The following is a 14260-nucleotide window of genomic DNA, read 5'->3' as shown; positions in this document are numbered from 1 at the left end:
AGGATCTATAATATCATATTAATGGATAAATTCTAATTAATTTTATACTATTTAGCCATTTCATTGGTAAACTGAAGTTTTATCTGAACAACCAACTTCTACTAATAACATGCAGGTTTGAGATTTAATATTCTAAATCACTGGTGCCACCTTCTAGTGAAAACAGTATCAGTTGTAAAGTTTTTTTTTTTTTCATCATTACTAGAAATAATGTCTTCTGATATAATAATCTGACATTCTACAAACCACCTATGGAAACAAATCTACAGGGGTGCCTGGGTGGCTCAGTCGGTTAAGTACCTGACAGTTCAGGCCATGATCTCAGGATCATGAGATCAAGTCCTGAGTAGGGCTCTATGCTGCTGAGCATAGAATCTGCCTGAGATTTTCTCTCTCCCTGTCCCAGTACCATCCCTCTCTCTAATATATATATATATATATATATATATATATATATATATATATATATTATATTTGGACAAATATGAAACCTTTTCAGAGTCCTATTATGCTATTTAGAATAAGCTCTCATTTTTTTTCTGTCTTTTCTCACTATCTTCTTGAGGTTAGGGACAGCAATGTTCTCAATCAAGTAAGATCAGACTTCTTCAAAGAACATTAACCTCTTCAATGATAGAGGCTTAGGGTCATTTACTGCTGATCTAAAAACTATTTTGAAAAAATGTCTAATGATAATTCTAAACTGGCTCCGATTATGCTTAAGAGAGATACAGTTAACCACTTGATTGCTCAGTATAATTGCATTTTGACAGAAATCTCAATGAAAAAGTGATCAGCTATAGGAATTTAATTTCATTGTGTTGCTTACATGATAAATAGAAAATCAGAAGTAAATAAAAATAACAAATTAATATTCTTAACATCTCCAGCTGTAATTTTTCACTATAATGTAGTCTCATGAATGTGCATTTATTTCAAATATTATATCTACTAAAAACTTTAAAGGAATGCATAAAGGGAAAAATTTATAAAACACTGTGACAGTGAGTAACAAGAGGAAATTTGAACAATTAAACTTTATATATTTTCGAAAACCTTTCCATAATTAAATATGCCTAAGACAATCTATAAAGTTTGTCAAATATTTCTTACATCATTTATAATAGAAATTGATTAGAAAATGTAAAGTAAGTCTAAAATATAACAAACTCAGAAAAATATGGTTACTTCTAATTGATCAATATACTCCAGATGTGGTTTTAAAAATACCACTGATAAATGCTGGTCATTCAAAACTATTTTATAATTAATAAGCATCTCTACTAAAATTATAAATATCAATTAATTCACCTACCAGATTTGCAATGATATAATGGTAACCTTTAACATGTTTTCCAATGGTAATAACCTAACAAAGATAAAGAAACAATTATTTAATACATGTAAATAATATAAATTAAAAAATTATTGATGTTATGAACCAATTGTGGAAAAAAGTGGAATTTTATCTACTATGTTTTCTGATATTCTGCGATGACTTGTATTTGACAAATATAATTATGAAATCCAGAGAATATTTATCTCAGAAAAGAGTAATAATATATTTTAGCATTTTATAAGTGCTATCTTTCAAGAAGTCAATAACTAAACAAATAATTACTTCAGTTTTGTCAAGAGTGAAAATAAGGTCACAAGATTTTAAGAATTGTAAAACAAAAAGAATCTTGAATCCATACTAAGTCATAATTTTATTCCTACAAAAGCTATTTTTCCAAAACATTAGACAGCTGAAACCATCATCTGAGATCTTATATTCAGACATCTACACTCAAATTTATAGTAGTACATAAATTTTAAAGATACTAATAAGTACATAAAAGATTCTTATATGAATCTATAAAATAATATTCCCATCTTAAGAATCTTGAAGTGCTTGCAATCTGGTTCAAACGAACATTATTATTTCCAGCTTGAGGCAGCAAAATATCAGAGAAACTAATCCTTCTCCACAAATCTAAGTCAAAAATCAATGGCGAGATAAACACATCACGGAACAAGTGGTCATTTTGGTAATGCTCACGACAGTTTGTGGCATTACTGAATCAATGGGACTTTTCACTGATCTATTTCAATTAAAGAGAGTAGAAATTGGTGAAATGGCCAAGCTGTAGTCCTAGTACTTAGATACTCAAATGTAATTTTTATTTTTAAGAAAATTGTCACACCAATGGAAAGCATGAAATGCCAGGGCTATAGACAAACATTCAAACCAATAGTTCATTTCTCTGATGAAATGGTTTTGGTGGCTTCCAATTGCTTCTAGCATAATAAGCAAAATCCTTAATTTATGCTACAAAGTCCAATGATCTTGCCAAGTTTCTCCAGGCCCTCTTTCTCCACTCTCTGTACTGGACCCTCATCGGCCCTCTTTTTAAGTATTTTTGTCCATAAAAAGGCTTCTTTCCATCACCTCAGGACTTCACACACTCAGCTTCCTCTGCTTGGAAAGCTCTCTCCAATACCATATCATTTGTCTTATTAATGCTTCAGGCTCAAGGAATTTCGGACCAATGTTACCTCCTGGGAAAAGACGTTGCTAACCTTCCTTTATCCCAAAGCCAGGTACTCCAAAGCAATGCATTTAGTTAAAGAGCAAGGACAAAATCCTAGGAAAGATTTCACCCAATGGCCTTTTGATGTTAAGTGATAGCTATTTTGAAGGGAGTTAGGGCTTGTATGATTTTCTAACCTGCTTTTTATGTAATACAACTCAATCGCTTTTTCCTTGAAAATGAACCCTCTGTATTGAAAGGAAAAGTGAAGAAAATATGTCCTTCTGCATGAAAAAGTATATTAATTAGCATCTCTTGAATGGAGTTGATTATATCCCTCATATTTCCTACTGACATCTGTTGATTCTGCTTAGTATTGATTCTACTTTCTGAATCATGCAATTCTTCCTTTTGGGAATTAAAAACCAAAACCAAACAAAACCGAAAAAAATGGTGCTACCAGTAGCTGAGTTTAGCATTCACTGAAAGAAAGGGCGGGGGGGAGGGAGAGGAAAATTCACTAGCCCCATATCTACATAGGAATTCCTGTTGACGATACTATCATGTTTTTGCTTTACAGTAACCATTAGCATTACACTAACGATAGCAAATTTATATTGATTTCTAAGTGTTTTTGATGGCAGAGTCCTTTTCCCACCCAATCACAACTAGAAATGAGTAATTTCAAGATTAGATTGAATGATAAAATACCAATAATCAGCAAAGATTGATTCTCTTTCTTTCAGCTATTATGACAATAAAGTTTCATCACCTCTGTTCTCTTGTAAGTATTGATGAGTAAATAAGTCAATAGTATTTACTGTTCCTAAAATAATAGTATTTCCTTTTCTTTTTTTTCTTTTTCTTTTTTTAGTATTTCCTTTCTTGAAATGTACTTCAATTCCACTTTTTGCTTGGTACATTCTATTCCTTGAAGGCCTTCCATTATTTCCCCATCTAAATATTTTCTGTAATTCTTTTCCTATTTATATTCTCTTCATTTATTATATATATATATATATATATACTTACCATCATTGTAATTACATGTTAATTCTTGTAAATATATCATAAACATTCACCTTATGGGGTTTGGCCTGTTTTGCTTAACATTATTTTCTTGGACTCACCACAGTGCCTCTGGCAAACATTAGACACTCAAGGAAATTTACTGAGTAAATGAATGAATCCAAGCAAGATAAATGCTGCCAGTATGTGAACCCTTCGTAGATCCTCCTGCCCCCATAAGATAGGTTCCTCCTCCTCCATTCTCTTTGACCACATTGTTTCCTAACTTGTAGTACTGTAGTGTAATACCTGCAAAATTTGTCTTCCCCTCTTAAACCACGGGTTATGGGGTACAGATACCACTCTTTCTTCCCTATGTTTGCATATTTCATTCTAGGCACAGAGAATGTCTGCAGTAAATGTTTGCTGAATGATGCAACCAACCATCGTACATACTTATTTGGTACATTCAAGAGAGTCTTGTGAAAATACAATATACATGTGCAAAATCTCTGTGCCTTTTGAATGGATGTCCATATAGACATTTAACAATCATATTTGTTTCAAAACATTACATTACTTATATTCCTAATTTCTCCTATACTTTCTATCTTCTAGTTTTGGAAATAATCATTTTCATATAGACTTCCACCAACAGTTATTATGATGAGTCATGAATACATAAATTCTTTAAACAAAAGACTAATGACTATTATTGAAATTCAGTTTCAATGAGACTCTCCTATGAAATTCAAATGAGTTATTGAGTTCACATTAGAACAAGAGGCCTTCAGGTTAAAAACAACCCTAACTTCATCTCCTGAGCCAGGAATCAAGATTTTTCTACTATAATGTTCACCTCTCTGGCATACAACATTTGGCTCTTTCTTATAACAGGTTAGTTTTATCCAATTATTTAATATTTTATGAGAGATCCATTTTGTATGTCTTAGGGCCTGTATTCTTACATATCAATTAAGGCTGTGTCAACATTTATGTTTGCAAAATGTTTTGTGTTATACAAATTAGTGAATTAATTGTCTCCTCAAAGCATAGAAGGGCCAAGAAATGCATACTTAACTGCATATTTTTCTTCCAATCCTCTATTATCCCAAGGAACTAGTAGCCACTACACACACACACACACACACGTTTATCAGTTGAGAAAAGAAGCAGATACCCAGTGAAGCAGATCTTAACTCACTAAATCATGATATTATTTCACCAACAGCCCTGGTCACTTACCCTATCTATATAACACAGTGGATTTTATTTTTGTCATTAAGATATTACTGAATGGTTGTCCTATCCTAAAAAACCTTAAATGGAACCAAGTTGGTATAGTAAGCACAGATACAACATCCTTATGTCCAGTAAACTTCTCAAATAGCAAAGACAGACTGAATATGTCTCTCCTATATATTTTAATTTCATAGGTTAACAGGTTTTATAGTGACATAAGGCTTCCCTAGCAGGAGGAAACAATTCTTGAAAAAATAAATACAGGCTTTTTCTGAAGACATAGACACATTCAGACAACAATGTTGATGTTGTCTGTTCCATACTGCACTCTAATGTTTGACGTACTCTGTTTTGCCATAGTCTACTCACTTTTCCCTTAGATCCTCAGCCTTATTTTCACTTAATTGGTGGCTATTTCTTTATCTCTCAAAAGCTCAACAAGTTAAATTTTAATTTTCCAGCTAAATATATCAAAGTTTAGGGCAATGCTCATCATATAAAACATAAGAGTCAGTGGTAATGTATTGAATATAGTTAATGATTAGTATGATGTGTCAGCATGATTGAAGACCATCTGCTATTGCTAACCAAAGCCAGAGAAAATTTAATTGATGATCTTTGCAGCATCCTACATAAACCATAAAGGAAAAACTGCTGTTCAAGCACCTCACACAAATACTCATTGCAAATGCTGACACTGCACGCATATTCTATATTTGGTGCCATTAGAAAACAGAGAGTAGCCAACCTGGTCTACGATGTCGTTTACTTTATCCCGTTCACAGTCCAGAATTACACGTCGTTCCTTTTTTAACTCTAGATCTTGAAAAAGTGATCGGTACGTCTCATCTTTCTTGTCATTGTTAATGTTTCCCACATTGATGGCAGTCACTTGCCATTTCTTTTCAGCAGCAGAATCCAGCACAGCTTGCAGTGTTGATAAGCCTAGGAAGGCAAAGAAAAATGATGACTGATAAAGATACTTGAATAACTCAGAATTACGTTGTGAAATTGACAGTGAATATATTTTTAAGGCTGATATTTTCGTGTAACTGAGGGGATGTTGACTCCTCTAAAAAGCTACAGCGATGATCTTTATCGACATCGACTTATTTCCGCTTCACATCAAAAACTCTTGTATCTATTTGCTATTGTTCTGAAGGAAAGAACCATGGTTTGAGAGGAGAATAGTCTCCCCTTCTTTCAGCTGTCTTCTTTTGGATATAGCTAAAGAGTAATATCTGTGATACCTTTGGTTAAAGTAAAATCCAAAGACATTACACACATTTCTTTCTCTTACAGAATGGGAAAGACTGTTCCTTTACATGTGACAGTCTATCTTTTCACATTAACATCCTGAAGAGGTTGCAAACATTTTCAGGGAGACAAATCTGCATGTCTCTGTGCCTTAGAGCCAATAATGTAGATGAGGCTGTTATTTCCTCCTGTTGTTTTCCGGTAGGCCCTGGTTTTTCCTCAGCCTTCTGTCTGTCACACCATGTTTTTGTTATTGGGACTGATCCCATAGAGATTAAAATGTTCACCTATTAACCAGATGGTAGCAGTTAGTTTTCTAGCTCAGATTTATTACATTTACTTAACTTTCCAAATGTAAGACCCTTTTACTATTTATCAGTAACTTTGCTAATAGCATCATAGGACTTAGAAAATTTTCTTTTTATTTTTTAACAAAAATATATTACCTCATATGTAGGACTGAGAGGGAAAACAATCAGGGAAATTATTGCCTGAAGTTAAATCTGCAGTTCAGCTCTTGGAAAAAGCAGCATATAAACTTGTCTTCCACATCACTTCAAATCTTCACAACCAACCTAAATTCATCATTTCTATTAATAATTTAATGAAAAACACAAAATCTGGGTTCAAAAAAGAATCGAGGACTCATCACATCATCTTCCTGATTCCAGAAAGACCTACATCTTTCTGAGAATGCTGATTCCTTTTTTCCCATAAAATGTGGGATTTACTTAATGTGATCACACTGCTCTATAGATTTTATTCTTATGCTAAACTTTATTTCAGTCCATTTACTATGACAAAATACATGCATTAAAAAAAAAACGTACTGAACCTGGAAAACATCATAAAATTTTTCATTGATTCAATATTGGCCAAGAGTATATAAGATTAGCCTAGAACACCTTGTGATACAAAACGCAAGGAAGCTCTCCAAAACTGTCAGCCTTGTGTCAAAAGACTCAGAGCCAACATGATGAAGATCACTTTAAGATGAGGCAATTTGGATATCAATAATACTAATAACTGCAAAAGACTTAATTACAGAACATATTTTTAATCCATGAATTCTTAATAATATCTAACCATAAACACTATCAAAACTGAAACAGCAAAAAATAGAAAATTTGAACAGACTGATAAGCAGGAAAGAAATTGAATCAGTAATATTTAAATATATATAAATACTTGGTTGCCTTTGAAGGATACTAGGAGCTGAGTTATTATTTTGAAATGGGTAAATAAAGGAAAAGAAACAAGCATTTTTGTGCCCTTCCTATATGAACTATACTCAGGATAATAATTAGTTAAGACAGATTTTCTTTTTTGGAAAGACTCCAACTAACAATTAATGAAGGAATGCGGATTTAGAATTGTAACTATCTTGTAATACCTAGTGAATTAATGAATCAAAGTAACAATCATTAACTGCTGCTAAGACCACAAAAAGAGAGATGATCAGAAGTTAAGTGTCTCTAAATAGGAATATTTAACATCACCTATGGAGTATTCCCACCAAAAAAGTGAAGGTGAATCTTACCAAGCTTCTAGTCCTAGCTGCCAATTTATAAGGCATATACAGCAGAGTAATATGCTATAAATATCATAGTGTAGCAATCATCAACTTGAAAATCTACATAAGTTATTAAAGACAAGAGCTATATTAATCATTCGGAGATAGGAACCTCATTTTTATCTTGATTCAAGTAAACTGTGGAAAAAAATAGATGATGATATTAATGAATTACTGTTAATCTACCTGCATATGATAATGATATTGTGGTTATGTTCAAAATAAGAATATTCTTTCAAAATACAAACTGAAATATGTACAGATGAAATGACATGACATCTGGTATTTGTTTCAAAGTAATTGTGAAGATCAAAGGGATATAGATAAAACAGGATTCCTGGGATATTGGTTATTAACAAAGCTGAGTTAAGAGTCCTTGGGGGTCTTCATACTATTCTACTTTTTATTTAAAATATTTCATTATGGAAATTGAAAATTATTTATTTTTATTCAAATTGGGAAGTTGAATCATAAATTGAACTTAAAGTGAATTTTTTATTTATTCATTTATTTATTTATTTTTGCAAAACACAATAATTATTTCCTCTCTCCAGTCTTGTACCAAAAACATAAGATACACAAGAATTCCTCAAGGGATAATTTTTTTTTTTTTTCTCAAGGGATAATTTAAACAAGAGACCACATTCCATTGTAAAAAAAAAAATCTATTAATGATAAAATTTCTTCTAAAAACTTCATGGATCACCTATGATTTCCATTCACTATAAATAAACCTTTCTGATATAATTCAAACCCTTTCCTGTTTTTCATCATCAGTGAAGTTTGAACATACAGCTGGTCATCATGATCAATTCAACAGCTATCAAAGTGCCTGAAAACAGTTATTAAATCTATCCAGTCTTCTTTCCGAGTAGGAAAAAAGCTAATTTCCTAAACCTCTTTCACTATCTAGGTCTTACTTTTCTACATTTTAATCTTTATGCAACTAACTCTTCCTTGTTACTTCCTTAAAAACGTTATGTCCATGAATGATGTCCCATATGCTATCCACATATTGTCATATAGCACTGAGATTCCTTTCTTCTAGGCAATAAATCATTTTTTGTTCTTATTTAATCATGAAGTTTACCATATACTAAAATTTCAAGTGGTGATGTATTTGATATTCTATCCCATCTTTCAACATATATTACAAGAAATTTTCAATATAAATAAGGATTTGTAAGTGGGTTTCATCAAGTGATATTCCTATACCTAACATTTACTGGCAGTTTATCTTGTTAAAGAATATGAAGATGATATTAATAAGAATGCATTTAAATAAACGGTTGAGTTTTCATCTCATTTATTCTCTGTGTCAAAAATAAAGTCACAGTTAGTGTGGATATTCTGTTATTAAAACTCTCAGAATTAATATTTTGTAACCTATGAAGCCTAAAAACATTACATCCATTAAGAAGCTAAGTAGCTCAAGTGGTGCAATATCAAACTTGATTAATTTAGTGCCATCAGAAGACAATGAATAATATTAAATCATCTCCTAGGGACTGCCAGAAGTAACTCACAATCCATAACATGATCTGACTCATAATTTAAAGAGATTACTGTCCCATGTTTAGTGATCCATATTTTTAGATTTGTTTTTTCAGTATTAGTAACTGACCTCTTAGTCTCTCAACTTGATTTGTGTCTTCCCCACAACTAAGAGTTTTGTATTGATTCTGATTACTTTACAATTAACAGATGATTTAAAATTTGAAAATTAGTGAAAACACATGTTATGACCTTGGAGGTGAAATTAACCACTTCAAACCTAACACAAATGCATGCTCTTGGACTCTTGATACCACATTCTAATTAGGGGAAAAGTATTACTTGAGATAATCACTCTTTCTCTTCCACACAAACTGGCGTAAAAGTATCTTCATAAATAACTCCAACCCTAATCAGACTATAAACTTGTATGGACAGTGGGAATTCCATAGAAACATTAGTTTACTTAAAGTTATTAGTAACTAGGGATGCCTGCGTGGCTAAGTGGTTGAGCATCTGCCTTAAACTCAGGGCATGATCTCGGGATCCGGGATCGAATCCCACATTGGGCTCCTTGCAGGGAGCCTGCTTCTCCCTCTGCCTATGTCTCTGACTCTCTCTCTCTGTGTCTCTCATGAATAAATAAAATCTTAAAAAAATAAAGTTATTAGTAACCAATAATTATTCTACTCTAGTATCTATACTATATAAGGTATCTGAATTATAGCAGAGACTGATTTCTTCTTACTGAACTACTCAGAACAAAGAAAACTTGAGATACACAGTCATTCATCTACAAATGGGAAAAAAAATCCAGAAAATTAACAATTCTCCTAATCCACATATTTAAATTACTTTCTAAAGCACCTCAAGAATATTACAAGAGAAAAAAAAAGGATATTACAAGAGTCTGCATTTAGTTCTAAACTCTATAAATTCTCAGGCTTTTGACTAAAATAAAGAATAGCTGGACTATGTTTTGTTGGATTACATTACCTCTTCAAGTGCCTGATTGTTGCAAGACTAGTTATAGTTGTATAACCTATTTGTGAGCTGACAATCACCCTAAAACTCTTCCAAAGTATTATGTACTTCATAATTTCATCTTGAGCTAGTTAATAATACTATGAAAGAGTTATAGAAAAGCCATCAGCCTAAAGATAGGCAAAGTCTAAGTGTTTTAGTTTGTGTATTAGTGGGTAGAATTAAAAATGGTTACTGCAAACAGGTATATTTCATTCAAAACATTTCTTTGTTCTTAAAAATATTTTCTTCATTTCACTTAAAATTCACTGCCCTTATTCATCTTTCAGGCACAGAAATTAATATTTGTGATCACTAAATCATGGCAGCATGTCTAGGCCAGATTAGATTAACATATATAGTTTCCTCTTTGACTTTCTCAGGAACATCTGAAAAGAAATTTATAATTTGGAAGCATTCTTATTTACACATGAATTATTCTTGGAACTAGAATCAAAGTATCTTCCCTTCAGGGAACAAACAGTATGGTTCAAAACTAAAATCAAGACATAAAGATATTAAGCATTAGTTCTGGTTTAACTTACTGTCTATAGAAATGTGTTGTCTTGTCTTATTAACATTGAACCAATAAATAAGAAACATTTTGATTAAAGTCTTGGCTCAAATTTAATAGATAAAACTATATTTAATGTGTTAACATAGGTAAGCTCTTTACTCTCTATTTCCAAATGTACTAAAGATCTAACTACCTACTGTCTATGAAGTAATAATATACACTTTTTAGGAAGAGCACTGGGTCATCGAGGAGTGGCAGGCTGCTGCAACATGGCTTGGATATAGAGAAGACACCAGCAGCCCTAAAACATCACAGACACCAAATGAACATTTTCAGCACTCCTCTTATGGGTAAACTTGAAATAGGCAAAGATGATCTTTACAAAGACCAAGATGTATCTATGTCCTCCCGTGTTTATAACTGGAATGTGGACTCCTGGACTTGTTGCTCAGCATTTTGATAGGTGGTGGGGAAGCAGGAAAGGTTTAAATGGCAGTCCTACTTAGGAGCAGTGAAATAAAAAAAAAAAAAAGCATGTTAATTTTTTTTCATCAAGCTCATATTTGGGGCAGAATGTTAATGAGCCATTTTTAAGCTCTGGACCCATGCTGCTCAAAAGAACATCAATTAATATATTTAGAAATTAAAATTTAACAATACGTTTACTTAATTCTAAAATCTCAGTAAATTTTATTAATTTTTTTAAAAACCCTGTATACCAACAAATTGGACAACCTAGAAGAAATAGATAAATTCCTAGAAACATATAAACTACCAAAACTGAAACAGGAAGAAATCGAAAATTTGAACACACTGATAACCAGCAAAGAAATTGAGTCAGTAATCAAGAAACTCCCAAGAAATGAAAGTCCAGGACCACACGGCTTCAAAGATGAAATCTACCAAAAATTTAAAGAAAAGTTAATAACAGTCTTCTACAGCTATTTCAAAATATAGAAAAGGAAGGAAAGCTTCCAACTTCATTCTACGAGTCCAGAATTACCCTGATACCAAAACCGGATAAAGACACCACTAAAAATAGAGAACTACAGGATGATATTCCTGATAAGCATAGATGCAAAAATTCTCAATAAAATGCTACCAAACTGAATTCAATAATACATTTAAAAAAATGACTCACCACCATCAAGTGGGATTTATTCCTGAGTTGCAAGAGTGGTTCAATATTCACAAATCAATCAATATAATACATCACATCGTTAAGAGAAAGGATAAAAATCATTTGATCATTTCAATATATGCAGAAAAACCTTTTGACAAAGTACAACATCCATTCATGATAAAAACTCTAACAAAGTAGGTTTAGAGGGAACACATCTCAGCATAATAAAGGCCATCTACCAAAAACCCACAGCTAACATTCTCCTTAATGGGGAAAAACTGAGACAAGTATGTCCACTCTCACTTTTATCCAATATTGTACTGGAGTCTTGGGACTATCTCAAAATTAAAAGCTTCTGCAAACAATCAATAAAACTAAAAGGCAACCTACAGAATGAGAGAAGATATTTGCAAATGATATGTCTGATAAAAGATTAGTATCTAAAATATGTAAAAACTCAACACCCAAAAAACAATATGATTAAAAATGGGCAGAAGATATGAATAGGTATTCCTCCAAAGAACACATATAGATGAACAACAGACACATGACAAGATCTTCATCATCACTGATCATCAGGGAAATGCAAATCAAAACTACAATGAGCTATCACCTTATACCTGTCAGAATGGCTAAAATCAACAACACAAGAAACAACAGATGTTGGGAAAGGTGTGGCAAAAAAGGAACCCTTATGAACTGTGGAAATACAGTGGTGTAGCCACTGTGGAAAACTTGATAAAGATTCCTAAAAAAGTTAAAAATAGAGCTACCTATGATCTAGCAATAGCACTGTTGGATATTTACCCAAATAATACAATAACACAAGTTCTTTTTTAAAAATTTCACTTATTTATTTGACAGAGAGAATGAGCACAAGTAATCAGAGCAACAGGCAGAGGGAGAGAGAGAAGCTGACCCACCCCCTCTCGATGCAAAGCTCCATTCCAGAACCCTGGGATCATGACTGAGCCAAAGGCAGATGCTTAAGCCACTGAGCCACTGAGGTGCCCCCAAAGCACTAATTCAAAGAGATACTTGCACCCTTACGTTTATGGCAGTATTATTTACAATAGTCAAGACATGGAAGCAGCCCCAGTGTCCATTGGTAGATGAATGTATAAAGAAGATGTGGTGTATAAATACACAAAGAATGAAATACTGCCATTTGCAACAACATGGATGGAGCTGGAGAATATAATACTAAGCCAAATTAGTCAGTCCGAGAAAGACAAATACCATATGATTTCACTCACATGTGGCACTTATGAAAACAAAACAAAGAAGCAAGGGAAAAATGTAAGAGAGAGAGAGAAAGAATCAGACCTTAACTAGAGTTAACTAGACTCTCAACAGAGAACAAACAGATGGCTACCAGAGGGGAGGTTGGCGGGGCGCAGAATGGGTGAAATAGGTCATGGGGATGAAGACATGCACTTGTCATGATGAGCACAGGGTGATGTATGGGGGTGCTGAATCACTGTATTGTACACCTGAAACTAATATAACTGTATGTCAACTAACTGGAATTAGAATAATTTTTTAAAAGATTGACAAAAAACCCTATTAAATCCAGGAAGGAGAGAGAGTGCCATATCAAGGGCAGGACCAAATTGTTTGAAATCGAAGCATTTGGGATAAACTGAGAGATGAAATCATGGAATCTATTTTTAAAGCATGCACAAAGGGACAAAGCATAGACAAAGGGAACAAAGATGCATGCTCTTCATCACATAACACGAAATAAGGAGGAACTTTCTTGAAATGAACCAGAGATGAGTTAATGACCTAAGGAAAGAAACCCAGTCACACGATGAATACACCAATAAATTTTTAAATTAAATAAGATGAAAAAGCTATAAAAATTAAGACACTAATAAGAAAAAAAATTGGATAGCAAAAATCCCACTTCCTTGATCCCAAGCAAACACTATATAAGGATCAAGTCCTTTGCTAATATTTTGAGTCTTACATATCTTTGAAAATAGTTTCAGATCCAGTATAACACTGTGCATATTAAAATAGGAGTAGCTATTTAATAATACCTTGAAAATGTATCCGTAAGGCCATTTTTGGCTCTATTATATAATACTGAATATCATAACTCGAATAGCCTTCTCTCAAAAGATGAACTTAAATCAATTTGTACAATTTCACGAGAGGAAATTATCTCATCACTTCAATTTCATTTCATATTTCCAAAGTATAAAATCAATCCAACAAATTACTTCAATCAAATCAAATCAATCGATAAAATGAATCCAATAAAGTCACTTCAAAATATTTCATGTTCTTTTCACAAAGACATACACTCATCCATCTTCACCTGATCATATCTCAGAGCTTTTCTTTCTTCAGTATCTCCCTCAAATACTAGAGTTTCTCTTCTTCTATTTATGGCAGCTGTTGCCTATATGAATTTTCTCAAAAGTTGGTGTTCACCTAGAGGGAGTCACAGTGAGGGTGAAGCATGCCCCTAAGTAAAAATGCCATCTTCAACCTTGTCAAAC

At 32.8% G+C, this 14260-nt stretch overlaps 1 protein-coding gene across 3 annotated transcripts in view; it reads right to left on the bottom strand.

Moving 5' to 3' along the window:
* The window catches only part of GRIA2 (glutamate ionotropic receptor AMPA type subunit 2), a 151831-nt gene that overhangs the window by 58854 nt on the left and 78717 nt on the right, over nt 1-14260 (bottom strand). For all 3 annotated transcript variants that reach the window (XM_038559094.1, XM_038559096.1, XM_038559095.1), the window contains 2 exons: nt 5512-5708; nt 1316-1369 (listed from right to left, as the gene is read on the bottom strand). In XM_038559094.1, the coding sequence (XP_038415022.1) occupies nt 1316-1369; nt 5512-5708 (251 nt within the window). The remainder of the gene's footprint in view (nt 1-1315; nt 1370-5511; nt 5709-14260) is intronic.

Source organism: Canis lupus, chromosome 15, assembly GCF_011100685.1.
Source record: "Canis lupus familiaris isolate Mischka breed German Shepherd chromosome 15, alternate assembly UU_Cfam_GSD_1.0, whole genome shotgun sequence".
Classification (NCBI taxonomy): Eukaryota; Metazoa; Chordata; class Mammalia; order Carnivora; family Canidae; genus Canis; species Canis lupus.
Note: the sequence above shows the minus strand (reverse complement) of the source record. Positions and strands in the feature narration are given on the sequence as shown.